The following is a 22,140-nucleotide window of genomic DNA, read 5'->3' as shown; positions in this document are numbered from 1 at the left end:
TTTTAAACACAATTAGTTTATTGAAATTAAGCACAGAATGAAAATCAGAATGGTACCAGAAATGTATCTAAAATTTTCCTTCTGATCGGAGAACAGTGACAAGGCAATGAATGTGACCCACTAGTCAGGTTTTAGACCAACTTTTTGTTCTCTCATGCAATTTTCTCTAAAACAAAATCCATATTCATACATATTCCATATCTTTGCAGCAACAGTATTCAACTTCTCCACTCATTATGTTCTTCCTGCAGCGAAATATTACTGGATCACATGCGGTTTCACATTCTGAAATTGTCTCCATTATTTGAAATCTTATCTGAAGGATGCTAGGTTTTTTTCTCCTATTAATGAGCTATCTGTTAACCCATGTTGCTGGTACTGCACTACCTTCAAGCTTGAGCCACCTGATTTTGGCTTTCCCCAAATTTTCACCTGCTCTGCCATTTTATCAAATAAATCAGAAGCAGTGCATGCAGCAAAATAGCTGATTTGATCTATTTTCCATAATGTGGTTGGTAAGTTGTGCTGGACTAAGTAAAACTATTATAATGGAAACAATTTAGGCATGCATATGCGCCCTTCCTTTGGGAAGCCAGTAGCTGCAGAATTGTTATTTTGTGGATGTTTGCGGGAATAAAATTAAACCATTATATTGGATGATCCTGGGTAAGCAACTAAGATGTTCACTCAAAAAGACTCTTTACTTCGCTTCATTTTTCATTAAAGACCAATGGTTTAATAACTGCTAGAGAATATTCAAATAATCTGGATGCTTCACCTTTCAGGTGCTTTTAACTAACTCAGCCCTGTTAACACCGTAGGTGTGTTGACCTGACCTCGCTCTAGGCAGCACGCTCCCCGGCAGCTCCGCCAGCCGACACCGACTCAGCAGCAGAGTTCGAGCCTCGCGCTCGACTGTCACAGGTTTCTGCTTTTTGGGATTTCGCGCTCTGACCAGCGCTTGTGTGTGACATTTGTGTTTTGTGTTATTTTGCTCCACAGGTTCTGCTACTTGCCTAACTTGTCGCCTCGCGCCTCCTGCCACATAAGCTCCGCGCCCTACCTGACTCCCGCCCGCCCGCCTCCTCGTCGATCCCGCCCCCCTCCCCTTCATTACGGCGACCGCGTTTGCGCCTAAGGCAAGCCAGTCTGCGCCCAGCGCCAGGCACCCAGGTTCTCCAAGCCTCCACCACTACACCCTCGCCAGCCTCCTTGCACTCACACCCAACCACCTCGAGAACTGCGCACGAGCCTCGCCCGTCAAAACTCAAGGAGCCTTCTCTTGCGCTCACTGCCGAAGCACCTTCTCCATGGACGCCACGCCAGTAGCCAGCAAAGTACCGCCTGCCGCCAAGCCCGCCAACACCATTAACTGCATCCTTCTCAACATACGATCCCTTCACCAGCACGCCATAGAGATAAGGGACTTACTCAACACTCTCGCTCCTGACGTCGCCTTCTTCATGGAGACCTGGACTAACGCAAGCTCCGGACCAGACATCGCCACAGCTATACCAGATGGCTACAAGCTCAAGAGAATTTACCGCCCTAATCGCCCGGGGGAGGCCTCGCCATCGCTCACAAAACCTCCCTCCAACTCTCCACTTCCAGCCCAAGCAGCGCTCTTCCCAGCATAGAACACCTCCACTTCCAGATCCACACCAACACCAGGACAACGCTACGGGGCACACTCATCTACAGACCACCAGGACCTCACGCCCAACCCACTACCACCATCACCATCACCGAACTCGCCGCATCCCACGCCATCACCTTCACGTACTACATTCTGCTAGGAGATCTAAATTTCCACCTTGAGAACTGCCAGGACCCGGATTCCAACACGCTACTTGAGAATCTCACCAACCTGGGACTCAATCAACTGGTAAACACTCCCACCCACATTGCAGGACACACTCTGGACACCATCTTCGCAGAGGGTCGAACATCCGGTTCACCCACACCACCCGGCACCCCTGTACAGACCACCACTGCATCCATTTCACTTTCACTTCCAGGACCGCACCCAAACAAGCCCCGTGCCCGCCTCGACGGAACTGGAGTAAGATCACCGAAGACCTTCTTAACACCACCCTCCTCCACGACCCCCCTCAGCCACCGCCGCCACTGCCAAGGAACTCCACCGGGGGATCACCAGCTGCGCCGATAAACTGGACCCTCTCCGGCAGACAACCACCAAACGCCCTCCTAAGGCTGCCTGGTTCACCACCGAACTCCTAGAGGCCAGACGCGCCTGCAGGCGCCTCGAGAAACATGGAGGAACCAGAAGACCACTGAAGCCCACACCGACCACAAGATCACCATGAAGAACTACCACCAGCTGATAAGGGACACCAAAAGAACCTCCATCAGGGAAAAAATCAACACCAACTCAGCCAACACAAGGGAACTCTTCAACGTCATCAAGCATTTCACCAAACCCTCATGCAAAGCCTCTGACATCACACCATCCCAAGATGTCTGCAACAAGCTCAGCGCCTTCTTCCACCAGAAGATCATGACCCTTTACGACAACTTCAACGAGCCAATAAATGCCTTCACCCCTACGACCACTACCACCTCCAAACCAACCATCACCACCTGGAACCACGCATCCATCGAACTTATTGCCACCACCATGAAGAAAACTCACTCAGGAGCCCCCACGGACCCCTTCCCCCCCTCACATCTTCCACAGAGCCTCCACGGCCATCGCTCCCTAGCTAGCCCGCACCATCAACTTCTCCCTGGCCTCCGGCTCCTGCCCCATGGACTGGAAACGTGCAGAAGTGAAGCCCCTCCTCAAAAAACCATCGGCCGACCCGACTGACCTCAAGAACTACCGACCCATCTCCCTCCTCCCCGTCGCTGCCAAAGTCACAGAAAGGCTTGTGAACGCCCAGCTGACAACCTTCATCGAAGTTAACTACATCCTTGACCCCTCCCAATCCGGTTTCCGCAGCAACCACAGCACCAAGACAGCCCTGATATTTGCCACCGACGACATCCCTATGTTGCTTGACCAGGGCCACACCGCAGCCCTCATCCTCCTGGACCTCTCCGCAGCTTTCAACACCGTCTCACACCGCACACTAACCAACAGGCTCCACAACGTGGGAATTCAGGGAGACGCCATCAACTGGATCCGATCCTTCCTCTCCGATAGAACACAGATGGTCAGGCTCCCCCCCTTCCTCTCCAAACCAACATACATCATCTGCGGAGTTCCCCAAGGATCTTCTCTGAGCCCGACTCTCTTCAACATCTACATGGCCCCCATGCCGCAATCCTCAGGCAGCATGGGCTCAGCATCGTGTCCTATGCTGACGACACCCAGCTCATTCTCTCCCTCACCAGCAACACAGAAGACACTAGACTCAGCTTCCAGGAAGGAATGAAAAACGTGGCCACCTGGATGAAAGACAGCTGCCTCAAACCCAACTCCGAAAAGACCGAGGTTCTCATCTTCGGACCCCGCCCCTCCGCCTGGAGTGACTCCTGGTGGCCTCCCGCCCTGGGACCCCCACCCACCCCGACGGACCACTCTCGGAACCTCGGCATAATCCTCGACTCCTCCCTCTCCATGAACTGCCAAATCAACGCTATCTCCTCCACTAGTTTCAACTGCCTCCGGATCCTACGTGAGACCTTCAAGTGGATCCCCCCAGACTGCAGAAAGACCGTCACCCACGCACTCATCACCAGCAGGCTCTACAACAGCAATGCCCTCTACGCCGGAATCAACAAATCCCTACTACGCAAACTCCAAACCATCCAAAACGCGGCCACCATGCTCATCCTACGGACACCGCGCCACGAACACATGACTCCACACCTGCGAGAACTCCACTGACACCCCGTCGAGAAGAGGGTCACCTAAAACAACTCATGCACGCCTACAAATCCCTCAACAACATCGGACCCAAATACCTCAACAACCGAATGAGCTTCCACGCACCCAAGCGGAACCTCCGTTCAGCCGACCTCGCGCTAGCAGAGGTCCCACGCATCCACCGGAGCAGAGCTGGAGGGAGAGCTTTCTCATACACCACAGCCACCGCTTGGAACACTCTCCCAGTAGAAATAAGACGCTCGCGAACCCTGCACACCTTCAGACGGGCTCTCAAGACCTGGCTTTTCGACTGACCGGAGCAGCCCTACATTTCCCTCCCCCAGCGCCTTGAGACTCTCACGGGCGAGTAGCGCGCATTACCAACCCCTGATTGATTGATTGACCATTACCTTTTCCACTGTTTCCATTGTGTGTTTTCAATATTCCTTAATTAAATGTTTATCAACTCAGATTTGCTTTTTTCGTAAACCTGTACACAGTACAAAATACTTTTTAACTACGAACAGAGTGAAGCAACTTTTCTTTTTTTTTCTCTTCACTCTGGGGATGAAAGCTCAAATGATGCAAACTTTTTTTGGTCTATTTACTTCGTGAATACGGATTTCCTCCATACAACTGTGATAATGTCGAATACATGCCCAGGTAATTATTGTGGTTTCAAGGATTGTTGTGAATTTTTCTCACTCCGCATTTTGTTGTGCAGTTTAATACAGTTGTTTTCCACTAATAATCAGGAAAATGTACATAAGAAATATAAAATTCATGTACCCAAGATATAACACTGTGTCTTAGCCAATGCTCATTTGAGAGAATGGGTTTCAAGTGTTTTACATACATAATTTAGAGTCAAACTGAACCAAATTAATATCCCGGGTATCTGATGGAAGAATATTACCATCTGAAATAATTGTAAATTAGGATCATGCGTACGAGTTGTAAAGAGAAAAAAAAATCATATAGGATGGATATAAAGACCTAATTGGCCCCTGGTTACAGGACTTCTCAATATGTTCTACTCTGGACTAACCAAGCCTTCGGTGTAAGGACACTAGGTGTATAGGGACACCAACTCAAATGAACACAGAAGTTGTGCCTATTACTCAATGTTTACTTGCTGGAGTTACTTCAAAAAAATTAGTATTATCAACCATACAAGTTGTCATGTTGCCCACAAGTGGCTGCATGCTCTATTGTTAAAAGGTAGAATACAGGATATAAAAGGTCTTCACAGAAGTTCAACTGAGTACCTATGAATTTTAAGCAGTATATAGTGGTGGGGACAAGTGTCCATCAAGTATGATATGGTTTTATAAGTGATCCATCCTTTTAGTTACTCCAGTCTAGTCGAGTGATAATTGTCGAAATTTTAATCATGTAAATGTTCTAAAATGTTACTTTCCTACATGTCCTTTATTATAACAACCAGGGACCCACCCATATTCACGTTCTTAATCACGATATTCATGTATTCTGCATTTCTCAAAACATCCTTTTATCTATCATGTTCTGTCTTGATCATACCGGTCGAATTTAGAAAAATTGTTTCAGTCTTAAACTTCAAATAAAACAAAGGTTATTAAGGGAGGTTGAAGGCATGAACTTAAACTTTGGTGCGAAACATTCGGCTATGGAAGTGTTGTCATCTTATTTCCACATTTATTCAAAGAAAGCTTACTTGTCCAGTAATTCTATATAAAGAAACTTTAGACTCAAACATAGTTGAAAATGTCAGTACAAAACCTTTGCATTTCAGTAGTCCTAAGTTTTTTTTTTAAAGATACAGTTTACGTCGAAATGCATTAAGCAGAATTGCTTCACCGAATGTAATTTAAAAAAGTAAATTAAACTTGAATCTGGATGACTAAATAGATGCCCACAAACACTGGTTAAGTAGTTTATGAAAGCAAACACCCAAGAATGTGTGTCTGAATGAAAATAAGCTGTTCCTGATAGACTAAGTAATTATATTATGCACCAAGAACTGAGATAACTGACCTGGGTTCTTTTAAGGATTAAAACTGAAGCAAAATGGTGGTGCGTAGACTTAACTTTTTACATTACTTGACATGATTATTCCACTGTTACGTCCCCCTATATGTCAGATGCTGTGCAGGGTAAACTGGATATTTGTCTACCTGCTGTCAATCAGGCCCGGACTGAGAGTAGGAATCAAGTGGCCGATGGTGAAATTGCTGCCTAAAATGTTGGGCCCTTCTTGCTGCCTGTTAGAAGCTATGCACTGATACAAGATGGGTGCTGAATGATTGGCCAAACAGGCAGCAGCAACTGTGTTGGCTATTGTGTCTCTCACCACCAGTCACTTAGAGGTCTACTTACGCCTCACTAAAATCACAGCTGTTATCTACCAGCAATGTGCAACCATCACATTTCATATCTCCTGGTACAGTGGTGCACTGGTGTTTGAAGGTCTTACGTGGAGCCCCCTACATTCACTTCTAGTTTTTGAAAGACCTTGGTGCAACGTTTAACATCTAGCTAATGATTTCTCTCCCTGTACAAGGATTTCTGCCACTCCAGGTGCTCTAGTTTGTACTGACTATTCTTCCGTGAGCATGATGATCCTTGTACCCAGAAACCTGGACAGGTGGGTGAACGGATCCTTCAATCTATAAAAAAAGAACCCTTGTTCGTTAAGAATTTGCATGGAAGTCTTTCTTTTGATTAAATTAGTTCCCCATCTAAGGAGCCAGGGTATCTCAACATAGCAGTTCAGAACCCCTCATAGATATCAAAGAAAAGTGGGCAAATTAATTAATGACACATCTAGAGAATTTTAATAAACAATGATTTTCATCATTATATTTTAGTTTCTAACACATTTTAAACACTTCAGTGATATTCACTTTCCAAAACACATTTTGCCAAATATTTTACCAAAATGTCAGTTTGCCATAATCACTTTTAAAGTGGATGAGCAAACTTCAGCCTTCCTTCTGGCAGTACTGATCCTCCCGGCCCGACTTTCCTTTGTGCCTCCCCTTAAAGATGTTACTACTACATTTTTTGAAGAATATACTTATTGGAACCTTCGAAGATGCAACTGGATAATTTAAGATACTATATTTAGGTACACCTGAACCCATGGAACACCACGACAACTCAACTATGCTGTCCCAAGCAATCTCACTTATGTCACCGACGCACCATTTCAATTCTAAAATAATTATCTAGTGGTAGGAAACCCCAGCGGAAGATTCCTGGAGATTTCTTTATTTTGGTCATAAAATAACAGCAGCATTAAAGGGATTAACAGACTATAAGAAAATTGTGTGTAACTTGAGGTCACAAGTTTGAAATACTAAAAACGGACTAGATTTACAAACCTTATCAATCTTAATCATATCAGCTACAGCATATTACTGTTCCCCATTCGCCACACAATGATATAAAACCAAAAATTCTGAGACAGCTATGGGGCAACTAATCTGTAAGACCTTTTCAACTGATGTCCATACACCAACTTCAACACAATTACTGTGTCACGAGTATCTCATGTTTCGGTTTGAAGATCTATTCTATACCTTAAGGGACAAGCTTGAAAAAAAAAAATGCAAAAAAATTTACAGAATAATTTTCTCCTACAATGCTTATTAATTTTGTGAAAAGACAGGTCAATATATATTTTATGGTCATCTATGCTATCAGGTGGAATGATAATTATTCTACATAACTGGGCAGAGACGCAGACACACACAAACATGCAGAGAGAGAGACTCGCACTCTCCCATTGTTCAAAGTTAACAGACCTGACAGGAGTTCGTGGGCTGCCAATGAATCTGCGAGGAGATCGAATTTTTGGTTCAAATGAAAACTTTTCTTTCACACTTTCAAGGACAGATGGAGCCACATAAGTAAAGCCCTGAAAAATTGATAGACACGTTTTTAGTCTTGAATGTAAAAAAACAAATTACTTAATGCCATACTCTCTTCCATAATTAAAAAGTCCACAAATCTGAGTCAAAGATAAGCAGCTTAGCATAATTCTAGAGTCACAAACATCTAACAACGTTGCACACATTTGAGTATAGTCAGCAAGTAAGAGCACAATTTTATCAGTTACCATAAAAATACTTGCCTTTATTAATTACTCATAACAAAAGTTTTTTTCAGTTGGCTTACATATCTGAAATATTTTCCACAGCATCACAATACATGTAGGATGGCTGCTACCTAGTGACATTACAATCACTTTCATAGGGAAAATTTCTCTTATGGCAACAAGTAGGAGAAGGAAGACAGGGTCTTGGACCAGACAGTCTGCAAGGGCTAAGATTGACAAGAGAAGCAGCACAAGGGGGTTCCTGCTAGGAAGACAGCATTCTGAGGAGTGGCTGTCTCGTTTCTGTAAGTGAGAATGTTTCAGTGTTTTCTTTCACATAATACTACCAGAAACTCTAGAACTGATGTGAGGAGAGGTGGCGAAAACTCCTTTGAAGCAAGGTGGATGAAAGGAGGAGAGGTGCATCTAAGGAGTCCTGTTAGAGGGTCACGTGCATGGGATGGTCCTTTATAGGAATGCCAGACAGAGCATAAATTGACTGGATCAAGAAGGTCCTGAGCCACCAACTCGCTGCCTCCTTAGGGCCATCTTGGACCCATACCATCTCTATCACAGGACAGCAATGAATAGGAATAACTGTTCTATAGAATAGGTTAACAAAGGCCTCCATGGTCGACAAGATACAGATTACCATTTTAAGGCTACCAACCCAGTAGTTCAGAAGGACATAGCTGGACACTCACTTCATGTGCAAGGGAAGGGGCATAATTAAAAATGGAAAGAAACCAGATAGTTATAAAGACAATCCAATCATATGGGTTTGGTTTCTTATAAAGGTTTCCACACTATCTCACAAGAATATGGTGTCTGATTCCCTGCTCAATGTTCTCACACTTCTATTCAGTTAAGGAGCCCTCCCCCGAAATTTGAGGAGGATATATGTGACCCGATTCCAAAAGGGCTTGCTAACTTAAGATAAATATCCTGTCTCAAAAGGATTTCTCGAAACATCAGGGTTCGGAGCAGGCGAGGAGCAACTGAGCCTGATTCATGTAGTACAGAGTAAACGGTATTCTCCGAATGCAAAGGTCCATCATGTGTAGACAGGCTATCCAGAAGGTTATGAAGCAGTATTATGCACTTACAGGTTAGAGTAGATGTTTTACTATAGCAGGCAAGACTGCTCATGGGAGCACTTCTTTATCGTCCTCTATTTGAAACATGGAACAAAGGTTTATTGGACGAAGAAACACTAGGCATTGGTACATGTATACACTTTCCAGGTTATGGAATTATGTTAGATAGGTGGGCTTGTTCGTGGACAGGAAGATGAAGGGTGACCCATGGAACAAGAGGGTACAATGTAATAAAGTAAGCTCCTAGATATGAGCACAACTACGTTTGTATTTGCAGTGTCTATGACTCTACTGTAGCTATTACACAAGATATATTTCTTTTATATAAACTAAGCAGTTTGATACGTTTTTGCAAAAGCAATGCTAGGGAACCAGCCATTAATTGCTGGTCCCATGGAGGTAAGCTGGGAGAACATGCTGATATCACTGCTTTTAATTTACTTGACCACAATACCTTGCTGGCTATGCTGAGGGAAGCAGCAAGGATATTCTCCAAATCCATCCTATTTTAAAGTGCAGTGATTATCCCAAATTTTTACACATTTCACCTCTTTCACAACTAACTATGAACTACAGTAATGCCCTCCTAATTAATAATACGTAAAGAAACTTAAGGCTGGGGTACACAGCAATGGGAACACATCTCCCCAATAATTTGCCTTCCATGTTGAGCACCTGTACAATCCACAATTAGATTGAAATCTATTACTATTATTCTCAAAGCACTAGAAATCGCTTTAAACAACCAGTCCACCGGAGAAAGTACTGCTGGGGTATCTTTTCTAAGGCAAGGAATCTATAACGGTCTCTTTCAGATGAACAAGTTACTTACCTTCGTTAACGATGTATCTGTAAAAGACATACATTAGTTATAGATTCCTTACCTTAGAATTCCCCCCAGGTGTCAGATTGGATCCAGAGAATTTTTTCTTGACAGTAGCCCTGCGCGTCAGTGGTCGTGGTAGCAGGGATGACGTCACGGTGCCTACTTAGATGCCACCCCTGTGCCCTGAAGTCAGTTCTGTCACATCTTTCCACGCCAGAAGCGCAGAGCCATGAAGTCTCAGCGACGACGCTCAACATCCTGTGATTCTGGGCAAATCACTTAATCTCCCCATGCCTAACAAAAATGAATGTGTCCTTCTGTAACGAAACTGGTGCTCATGTAAAGCGCCCTGATACCAGATTTCTCAGGTATAGTTTGCGCTATATAAAACTCATTAAAAAAAAAAGAGATACACTAACCACTGGTGCGCCACAACTTGGGCCCTGTAAGGGAGTCCCTAGCCCTAGAAGTCAGTTCGCAGAGCGGGGAGGATGAGTGGGGTGGTAAGGAATCTATAACTAACATATGTCTCTTATAGATACACCGTTACCGAAGGCAAGTAAGGATAAGTTACTTACCTGCAATCCTAGTTCTCTTCCAGGGGTATCCTCATCAAAGTCATACGCATATGAATATTCCCTCCCATGCGCTGGACCCCGGAAACATATAAAACATATGTGGAAACCATATATGCAGCGATATATATATATATATATAGATATATATATATATATATATATATATATATATTCACTGAAAAAACCATAGGTTTCACACATGTTATAGTTAGCTGGACATTTCACTCGTAAAAAACCAATGAAATTCCCCCGTTATAGTTACTGCAGGCAACTATAACTCACGCGATCGCAATCCTCTGCTGATGACGTCAGATATTACATCACTGTATTTAGACACTTATTTACCCATGTCTTCTTCCATTAATCTTTAGCTATACATATATTACAAATATTTATTTTTCATAAAGACACGTATGTCATCAGTGATGTAATATCTGACGTCATCAGCAGAGGATTGCGGTCGCGTGAGTTATAGTTGCCTGCAGTAACTATAACGGGGGAATTTCATTGGTTTTTTACGAGTGAAATGTCCAGCTAACTATAACATGTGTGAAACCTATGGTTTTTTAAGTGAATTTGCAAGGTTTTTTAAATGCTAATTCGTAATTATAACGTGTGTGAAACCTATGGTTTTTTCAGTGAATTTGTACGGTTTTTGAAATGCTAAGTTATGTATTTATTAATTTTTTTTTTTTCCAGGTTTTTCACCGTGCGCGCACCGTGAATTTATTTATTTATTTTTTAAATCGCGAGGTGTGCGCACCCAGCGCGCACGGTGCGCTTCGCACACCGTGCGCGCGCTGTGGGCGCTCGGTGCGCGAAGGTCGCAGTTCGTACCGTGCGCACAGGGTGCGCGCACCTCGCGATTTTTAAAAAATATTGTTTTTTTCTCCCTTGGGGGTCCTTCTGTGACCCCATGACCAAGGCTAGGGGGTCAGGAACTGTCCACTCTGCCCCCTTTTCACGTTCTCCACCTTTTTTTTCCATCCCCTCAGACTGCGAGAGACAAAATGGCGGCCGACACTTCCTGGTTTCGACCGATTCGAATGTTTACCGACATCTAACAACCAATCAGAATTGCGCTCGCGCACGGCAGGGTGGGCGCACAGTGCACGCACGGTGCGCACGTATAGATATTGATATGCTTTTAAATGCTATTTTCTCAGGAAATACTGAACAGATTTACACCAGACCTGCAAAAGGCACTTCCTTGACCTTATGGCTACCTCTCTGCCAAATTTCACGTAATTCTGTTCAGCCGTTCGGGCTGTAGCTGTGTCTAAAGGTCCTATGGAAAATAACATGGGGAAAACGCGTTTTGGGACCCCCCTTTTTTCCCCTCGGCCTCCGCTTGACGAATCACCCAGAGACTTTCAGGGTAGGAGCTGAGCGGAGCGCCCCATTAGTTTTGAAAAGTTCGCGAGGATTCGTCAACCGGCGCCAAAGTTATTCAAAATAGAATTTTGAGATTTCCTATGGAAACTATGTTGTAACTATAACTACTGGTAGATAATATATATATATATATATATATATATATATATATATATATATATATATATATATATATATATATATATATATAAAAAACAAACACAATGCAGCCTTCCATATACTAGAAACGCGGAGCAATATTGTAAGAATTTTCCTTGCACATAAATACTGTTCCAATAAAGCAGGGAGAAAGAAAAAACATTTGAAAAACTGCTTTAACCCCTCCGCCGCGGCGGGAATTCCGCCGCGGCGCTGGAGGGTGTGGGGGGGGGGGGGGGGGGGCAGCGCGGTGGCGCTGTGCTCATGACGGAGCCGCTCCGTCATGAGCCACGGTTGAGCTGTGCTCATGACGGAACGGTTCCGTCATGACTCCGCCCAGTTGCGTTGTCCCCCCGCACAGGCGGGGAAACAGCGCCGCGTGGGCGGAGCGGCCGCCAACGGGCGTGGCATGACGGAACCGTTCCGTCATGAGCACACGGCAACCGTGGCTCATGACGGAGCGGTTCCGTCATGAGCGGGGAAGGGGTTAATGCACAGCAGAAATCATAATCCTGCAAAGAGGAATGAAAGAACATTGCCAGCACATAGGCTGCATTGTAGAAACATCAGTGTAGAAAGCTGAAATGCTAACCCACAGAAACACACAGAATAAACTAGCATCGTGCCTTTAAGGCAGCCATGACCCCTAGCTTCCAATCATGCCTCAGGGGTGACCGTTAGGTCAGTTGTTCTTTGCAGAGACCCGAAGGCCAAGGCGAAGGCCAAGGCACAAAGAGATGACATGTATCTTGATCACTTATCCGGGGGAGGCGGGTGGGTTGCTTATGACTTTGATGAGGATGAGGACACCCCTGGAAGAGAAATAGGATTACAGGTAAGTAACCTAACCTTCTCTTCCAAGGGATCCTCATCAATAGTCATAAACACATGAATAGAATAGCAAGCCCATCATCAACTCATCCTGCGGGCAATTGACAAGTGTACAATAAAGATACATTGTAAAGAAAACATTACAAAGACTCCAATTAAGCTAGCATTGGAACAGATTCCTCAAGGAGGCTTGGCCTACTTGGGTATCCGCTCTGGAGTCAGAATCCAGACAGTAATGCCTGGTAAACGTATGAACCGATTTCCAAGTTGCAGCCTTGCAAATCTCGGCCATCGGTACATTGTGTAGGAAAGCTATTGTAGCAGACTTCCCCCTAGTAGAGTGAGCTTTAGGCGAGGTTAACAGAGGCTTGTTTGCTAATTGGTAAGCCAATTTAATACAGGACACTATCCACCTTGAAATGGATCGTTTGGAGGCTGGAAAGCCTGTTCTAACAGAGCCGTAGTTTACAAACAATTGATCAGCCTTTCTAATGGATTTTGTTCCCTCCAAATAGAATTTGAGAACCCCTTTGAGGTCTAATGAGCGAAGAGACCTTTCTGCTGGTGTAGCAGGATTTGGAAAAAGAGGGGAGAGAAATTGTCTGATTGACATGAAAGTCAGACACTACTTTGGGTAGGAAAGAAGGGTGAGTCCTCAAAACCACCCTATTGTGATGGAAAACTGTATACTGTTCCTTAGAATGGAGTGCTTGGAATTCACTCACTCTGCGTGCTGATGTTATAGTCACCAGAAAAGCTACTGTCCATGTAAGGTGTTGTAATGTGGCCTTATGAATGGGTTCGAAAGGAGGACCCATCAATTTTGACAAAACTAGATTCAACTCCCAAGAAGTAGAAGGAGGTTGGACAGGGGGATAAACTTTCTTCAACCCCTGAAGGAAGTCCTTGACCACCTGAAGCTGAAAGAAAGAAGGTTGGTTAGGTGATTTTCTATAGGCTGTAATGGCCGCCAAATGAACTTTTATGGACGTGCATTTCAAACCAGATTTGGCCAAGTAATGAAGATACGGCAAGATTACCTCTTCTTGCCCGCTAATCGGACTCCAACCATTACGCATACATCACAAGTAAAATCTTTGCCATTTAAAAGAGTAAGAAGTTCTTGTGGATGGTCTCTTTGACTCCCTCAAAATGCCCATGCAATCCTGAGGGAGGTTCAAATGTTCGAACTGAAGGACCTCAGGTGCCATGCTGCTAAGCTCAGCGAGGGAAGGCTGGGGTGCAGAATCTTCCCTCCCATTTTGGTCAGAAGGTCCGGCCTGCACGGGAGTCTCCTGTGCGGACAGATCGTGAGCTGTAATAGGTCCGGATACCACCATTTGCGAGGCCAGTCCGGTACTATCAGGATCATCTTCATCCTGGATCGGATGAGCTTGGTCACCACCTTTGGGATGAGAGGAAGGGGCGGAAAAGCGCATGCAAACGTCCCGGACCAGTCTATCAAAAGAGCATTCCCTCTCGTTCCTGGTTTAGATTGTCTGCAAAGAGGTCGATGGATGGACGACCCCATTGATGAATAATGTCTGCCACCACCTCGTCGTTGAGCACCCAGTCTTTGTTCTTCGAAGTGTCGAAATTGAGCGTCTGCTCGCATGTTCTGTTCTCCTGGCAGATGCACTGCAGTGATCGGGAGGTTCCTGGCCAGCAGCCAGTGCCAGATCGCTTGGTATTCAAGAGACAGAGGGCGAGTGTGTGTTCCACCTTGTTTGTTTAAGTAATACATGGTGGTTGTATTGTCCGTTTGTATCAGAATCGACTCAAACTGAATCGACGGATGGAATGCCTTGAGGACCAAATGAACTGCCCGCAGCTCCAACATGTTGATATGATAGGTCTGCTCCTTCGCTGGTCCATCTTCCCGGAGTCTGCAGTTGACCCAGATGCGCTCCCCATCCCTGAAGAGACACATCTGTGATCAGGGATTGTTTTGGCAGAGGTTGATGGAATGGGAATCAAATTAGAAGATTCTTTGGCTGAGTCCACCAGAGAATGGACTTCTTTGCTACTTGAGAGAGGAGAATTCAGTCTTCCCAATGAACCGAGGATTGGTCCCATTTGTCCTCCAGATTCTGCTGCAACGGTCTCATTCTCAATCTGGAGTTGGGTATGAGAAATATGCAAGAGGCCATCGACCCCATTAGGGACGCCACTTGCCTTACTGATGGTCGATGTGCTTGAAGGATGATATTGCATTTGTTTCTCATTGATAACAGTCTTTCCTCCGAAGGAAACACTTTTCCTTGTCCGGGGTCCAAGGTGGAGCCCAGATAGTGGCGCGATTGAGTGGGCTGAGGAACTGATTTTTCCATGTTCACATGAAGGCCCAAGTGGTGAAGGAGATCTAGGCAGCAGTGGTAGTGGTTCTGCACCATGTGAGGAGATGATCCCTTCAACAGCCAGTCGTCCAGGTATGGATACACAAACAGGCCTTGGCGACGTAATGCTGCCGCCACCACTGCCATGCATTTCGTGAATACCCGTGGGGCAGATTTGAGGCCGAACGGTAAGACTCTGAACTGGTAATGCTTCGCGCCTACCATGAATCGGAGGAACTTGCGATGCCGTGGGGCACTTGGAATGTAAAAAGTACGCATCTTGGAGATCCACCGAACACATCCAATATCCTTTCCTCAGATGTGGAAATATTTGAACTTGTTTGCTTGGTCTTTTTTTGGAACAAGAAAATATCTGGAGTAGACTTTTTCCTCTCTGGTCAGGAGGGACCTCTTCTATGGCTAGTTTCTTCAGAAGGGTCGACACTTCCTGATGCAGCACTTCCAAGTGTTGAGGACATGACCTTACCGGAGGAATGTCTCTTGGAGGTGCGCAGAAACGTAACGCGTACCTATTGCGCAGTATATTTAGCACCCACTGTTCTTTGGTGATATTGCGCCACTCTTTTATGCAATTTGAAATACATCCTCCCACTGGAGTGTGCAACGGTGCTAGAGGAAGCAGAAAATCATTGCTTGCCTTGAGTTTCAACTGTGGAAGAGGACTGTTGTTGATGTCCTCCTCTGCCTCTCGAGGAACGACGACCTTGGTATTGAGATTTGTTTTGAGCCCATTGAAGGGTTTGAACCCTCTGTTGGTAATTTTTACGATTATAGGTCCTGTAGCGTCGTTTGAACTCCTTTTTCTTCTCAAGGTCCACAACCTTAACTTTCCAACTCGGCATTCATTCTGGCCATTTCGTCATCAGTGTGCGATCCAAAAAGGGAGTTCCCTGAAAATGGAAGGTTCAAAATACGCTGTTGAGCTTCCGGTTTCAAAGCTGTTAGGCGCAACCAGGAAGACCTATGTGCACATTCCATGCGCATATGAGTGTGCAGCCAAAGAAGCCCCAACCACTGCTGTGCTGATCATTTGATTTGCTACCAGCGCCCCTTCTTGGAGAATCTCTGAGAAGTCTTATTGATCCTCCTTTGGCAGTTTCTCTTTAAAACGCTCCAGCGAATCCCATAAGGACCTGTCGTAACAGCCCAGCAGGGCAGCAGCGCTAGACACCTTAAGAGAAGATGCTGCAGAGCCGCAGGCCTTTCTACCCCAAGAATCCTGGGCTCTACTTTCTTTGTCTGGAGGAGCCGAGGGGGAAGAAGCCAAGCGTGTGTCTTCTTTGCTGCTGCGATGATGACAGAATCCGGTGGAGAATCTGATTTCAGAAAAAGAGGATCAGATGCAGCAACTTTATATTTTTTCAGGATCCGAGCCGGAGCTGCCTTAATCGAAGATGGGTTGTGGAAGATGTCCATTACCGGTTCAAGGAGACCAGGGAGTAATGGTCTAGCCGCAGACCTCTGATGGAGGGTCTCGAAAATGATTGAAGTGGTGGTCTGAGGAGCCAACATGTCTATGCTTAGCTTCTGTGCTCCTCTAGAGAGGACATCATGGAAGGTGTTAACATCGATGGGTGACACTCTAGAGGGAGGGCTATCCTTGAGGGTAGAAGAGTAGTCACTTTTGGATGAGTGCGAAGAAGACGATAAAGATGGTGTTCTCCGCCTTTTGTGATGAGCATGAGTTGATCTTCTGGAGATTTGCTTCTGTGAACCCTTGTCCGAGTAGTGGGGGACCTGTCCACTTCCTGCACCAGATGTTGTAGCGGGGATCCGTGCAGTGGACTGGAATAGTCCATAGGCCGCTGAGCATGACCAGAGGGTTCTTTCTTGCCAGTGATGGAGAGGTTGAAGGCATCTGGGCGAAAGATGAATCGAAGGAGATCGCTGTCTCCTTGGAGAGCCTCTTGGAGATGTTCTTGGTTGCTCTGTAGAATGAGCAGAAGACCTGCGTGACATCGAGAGCGTCTGGGGAGAGCTCATAATAGAATGAGAGGACTCTCTGCGACCTGGAGCATGATCGGCGTCTTGATGAACGAGGCAACGTCGATGGGGAGTGTCTCGACGTCAACCGACTCTGCGTCACCATCACTGGTGAATCCTTAGAGCGGGATCTTCTCCTCGACGTCGACCTCTCGTTGTGTTTCAACGTTGTATGATGGGACGTCGAGCACCTGGACCCAACAGACTTCACCTTCGACAATGAGCGTGGTGGAGACCCGAACGAAGTACGAGTCGACAGAGAAATCCTTCTCGACGTCGTGTCTTTAGTCCTTTCAGATCTCTCTCGACGCTGAACATCTACTGGAAGCCAGCGGAGTCAAGATCTGAGCACTTCTCTCCGTCGATGGAGACTGCTGTCTCTATGTCGAACGACGCCTCGTGTACTTGACCTTAGGTCTCGTCGACGAAGTTCTAGCCCTCGGAGTTGAACGTCGCCTGGATGACGACAACAGAGGAGTTGAGTGCATTGCCTCTGGTGACGAGGCACATCTCGGCGTTGACCTCCGCCTGGTTGATGGCAACTGAGACGCCTGCTTCGACGCTGATCACTGATGAACCGGCGGCAGTAGAGCATGTCTCGGCATCGAACGCTGATCTGACGGTGACAACGGAGATCTATCCCTCGATGTTGGGCGAGCCCGCACCAACGGAGAACGACGATCGTCGCCGGGTTGATGATCCAACGTTCCTGCAGTCTTCGTCGATGAACGATGTTCTCTCGACGGCGAGTCCGCCGCCGATGGTCTCTTCGTCGTGGTTTTAGCTGCCGACGAAGGTATTTGAGGCGCTGAGCCCGACGCCGATGGAGGGCGGACTGGAACCTTACTTCTAGATGAAGATCTGGCTCTCTCTTTCCTCTTCTTCATCAGAGACCTGCCTCTTAAAGGTGTTTTTCCCTTCTCAGCCAGCCTACAGAGGCAAATCCTCTCTCTGTCCTTCAGTGATCTTTTGGACAGTGACTGGCAATGCTGGCAAGTCTTGGGAGTATGATCAGAAGGAAGGCAAAGAATACAGACAGGATGGAAGTCTGTTTTAGCCTTCTTCTTGCCACAGGAAGGGCAAAAGTCAAAAAGAGGGCATATTTGACTGGAAAATTATGCTCAACTCCCTCAAAAATAGTAGAAAAGTACTTCAACAGCAAAAAGACGTCAAAGTAAAAGGTTTGTGACAAAAAATAAGTAGTAATTTCTGACAGAAATCAGAATAAAACAGTGCTGAAGTTACCAGGGTCCCGACAGAAGGAGCCGGAAAGAACAACTGGCCTAACTGTCACCCCTGAGGCATGATGGGAAACTAAGGGTCATGGCTGACTTAAAGGCACGGTGCCAGCTTATTCTGTGTTTCAGTGGGCTAGTATTTCAGCTTTCTACACTGATGTTTCTACAATGCAGCCTATGTGCTGGCAATGTTCTTTCATTCCTCTTTGCAGGATTATGATTTCTGCTGTGCATTAAAACATTTTTTCAAATGTGTTCTTTCTCCCTGCTTAATTGGAATTGTATTTATGTGCAAGGGAAATTCTTACAACATTGCTCAGCGTTTCTAGTAAATGGAAGGCTGCATGGTGTGATTATATATATACATACATACATACACACACACATATATATATGGTTTCCACATATATGTTTTATATGTTTTCGGGGTCCCGCGCATGGGCGGGAATATTCACGTGCTTAGTACTATTGAGGAGGATCCCCTGGAAGAGAACTTGTTCACCTGAAATAGACAGTTATAGATTCCTTAACTTAGAATAGACACCCCAGCAATACCATTCCTGAAGGACGGTCTATGAACCAAGTTCACACCAGAAAGTCCTGGAGGACCGAACGGGCAAATAAAACATCCTTCCGGACTTGGCTGTCCAGGCAATAACGTTGGGTGCAAGGATGCCCACGTGGCCACCTGGCAGATGTCAAGAAGTGGGACTCCACATGATAATGCAGTGGTTAATGCCGTTGTCCTAGTGCAATGAGCACGTAGCCCCACTGGAGGTTCCTTTTTTTGCTAAAGCGTAACAGATTTTTAATACAAAAGACAACCCATCGAGAGATGATACGCTTTTGAACAACCTGACCTTCCTTGGCACCTACATAGCCAACGAAGAGTTGTTCATCCATCCGGAAATCTTTTGTGCGGTCAAGGTACAAGGACAGCGCACATTTAGGGTAGAGACGGTGGAGTCTCTCCTCCTCCTTGGAAGGGTTGGGAGGTGGGAAAAAGGTGGGCAAACTGTTAGTTTGTCCTATCTGAAAAGGTGTACCCACTTTTGGAAGGCACGAGGACCTTGTCCTAAGCACCACTTTGTCCGGATGCACAGAGAAGAAAGGAGGCTTGGTAGATAGAGCCTGAAGCTCACTCACCATGCGAGCAGAGGAGATAGCAACAAGGAAGGCAGTTTTTAGAGTGAGGAGCCTGAGAGGACAGTTGTTTAGAGGCTTGAAGGGAGCACACATAAGATAGCTTAGAACAAGATTCAAGTACCACTGGGGTATTATGAAAGGAGATGGAGGAAAGAGATGAAAAATCCCCTTAAAGAATCGATTTCCAATCGAAGACTTTAAGAAAGAAGGCAGATCTGGCAGCCGAAGGAAAGCAGAGATCGCTCAAAATAGCCTTTGAGAGTGCCCAGAGCAGAGCCCTGCTGGCCCAAAGAAAGTATAAACAAGAGAACCTCTGAAAGAGGGGCAGAAAGGGGATCCACAGCCTTTGCTGTGCACCATGCTACAAACTTATTCCATCTACAGGCGTATACCATTTTAGTGGAGGGATGCCCGGCTGCCAAGATGACATTACAGACTTCATTAGGAAGGTCAAAAGCTGTCAACTGTCGCAGCTCAATCTCCACGGAAGGAGGTGGAGGCTGGACCAGTTCGGGTGAAGAAGCATCCCCTGCAGCTGCGACAGAAGATCCTCCCGAAGAGGCAGTCTGATTGGAGGATCGATGGCCATGCTCAGGTGCTTGGAGTACCAGACTATTTGTGCCCAGTCCGGAGCCACAAGAATAACTTGGACCCGGTCGCACTTGATCTTTTTCGGCACTCTGGGCAGAAGTGGTACAGGCGGAAAGGTGTACAGGAGGCCGCAACTCCATTAACGGCGAAAAGCGTCACCAAGTGAGTGCCTGTGAGAAAGTGCCCTCTTTCTTGCATGGTATGCCCCCACTTTTTGCTGAATTGCTGATGTACTTTGAGTGTGCCCTGGGCTCCTGCCAATCAGGTATCCAGGGCCTGTGTTCCTTCCCTAACCCTGCATTGAAGCCTAAACCCAATTGGCATCTCTGGCCACATGTCAGCCCCTGGTAAATGGTACCACAGGAACCCAGGGCACTGTGTCAGAAACTTCAAGTAACACTGGAGTCGACACTGACTCCTATGCCCACTACCTCTGAAAAAGAACTCAAGGAACACTCTGGACAATTGCTGTGAATTAAATGGAAAATAACAGACGAAGTCTCTTACCCTCAATATAATCTGTACAAGCCCCAGGAGGTGATTGGTGACAGGCAATGTTCTGTTATCCTCACAACAGTCAATCGAAGGAACAATGGAGAATGGACTGACAACACTCTTAAGGAATTGTAATGGAGTAGTCCCGACTCAAGGAATATACTTTGAAGTAGACACTATGACTTAAAACCTAGCTATGAGTAAACTAATATTGTCCTATTGAACTGACTGAACTGTGAAGGAGTACAGACCCCCAATTCTGGTACCAGAGATAATTAACTAGAATTTCGTGAAGTGGCACTAACTAAATACATACTACGAATTCTTCAATTAAGTCACTTGCCAGAATCCCACGTTGCGCATGCGATAAGAACAACCAAAACAGAAGCGCTGACAGGAATTCCCTCAGAACAAGAACTTCACTCAGAGCCGCGCAGTGACTCCGGTGAAGAGGTCAGTTGAAGTGCGCAGATTCCTGAGCAGCTGTGCGCTTCATCTCCACAGCTGCTCGCGCGCTCTCGAAGACTAGAGCGCTCACTCCTCGCTGTTTGTAATCCCCTTCGGCGGCCATGTTGGAATACTCGCTTCTTCAGGTTCTGTACACAGCGCCGCAGGAACAACGTGGTGACTCTATGCTGCCTTCGCCAACATGGATATTTGGAACCCTGCTTTAATGACCGTTGAGTTTTTGCTGGCACTGATCTAATGCTGGCTATGGTTCTGGAAGTCTTGACAGTACCCCCTTTCAAGAATGTCCCTTCCACAGCGGGCTTGTTGGGGTGTGCCTGATGAAAGGCTTCCACTAGTCGTGGGGCATTTACATGGACTGCTGGTTCCCACGACCTTTCCTCAGGTCCGTACCCCTTCCACTCTATCAAGTAATACAGTTTGTTTCTCGCCACCTTGGAATCTAAGATTCTGCTGACTTCGTATTCTTCGCTCGATTCTACCACTATGGCGGGTGGAGAGTTTTTTAACCTGACCTTGTCTGGACTTTTCTTCAGAAGGGAAACATGGAAGGTCGGATGAATTTTCAATGACTTTGGTAATTGTAACTTCGCCACTACAGGATTTATGATCTTCTGAATTTTAAATGGCCCTATGAATCTAGGCTGGAACTTCCGATTACCCTTTAATCTCAAATGCCTAGTGGATAGCCACACCTGGTCACCTTTTTTAAACTGTGGGCCTTGTCTTCTCTTTTTGTCTGCCTGCTTTTTATAGGATTGTTTGGCCTTGATTAAATTGCTCAAAGCTCTTTTGTAAGAGCTCTGTAATTCTTCCATTACTCTAGCCACGGCTGGGACCTCCCCAATCTGTTTCCCCAGTGTGATAGCTGGATGTCTGCCTGTGTTCAAGTAAAATGGAGTGAACCCTGTGGAATCATGAGTTGCGTTATTGTATGCGAATTCTGCAGTCCACAATAATTCGGACCATTCAACATCCTGCTCTAACAGATAGAGGCGTAAATATTGTTCTAGCTCCTGGTTCAACCTCTCGGTCTGACCGTCTGTCTCGGGGTGATAACTAGTTGAATAACGTGCGTCTATGC

General features: G+C 45.9%; 1 protein-coding gene across 1 annotated transcript in view; it reads right to left on the bottom strand.

Annotated features, from left to right (window-relative positions):
- The window catches only part of RPS6KB1 (ribosomal protein S6 kinase B1), a 526,632-nt gene that overhangs the window by 37,005 nt on the left and 467,487 nt on the right, over positions 1-22,140 (bottom strand). Inside the window, exon 14 of the mRNA XM_085649414.1 lies at positions 7,621-7,733. Coding sequence (XP_085505540.1) covers positions 7,621-7,733 — 113 coding nt within the window. The remainder of the gene's footprint in view (positions 1-7,620; positions 7,734-22,140) is intronic.

Source organism: Triturus cristatus, chromosome 3_2 (assembly GCF_964204655.1).
Source record: "Triturus cristatus chromosome 3_2, aTriCri1.1, whole genome shotgun sequence".
In the NCBI taxonomy this organism is placed as follows: Eukaryota; Metazoa; Chordata; class Amphibia; order Caudata; family Salamandridae; genus Triturus; species Triturus cristatus.
Note: the sequence above shows the minus strand (reverse complement) of the source record. Positions and strands in the feature narration are given on the sequence as shown.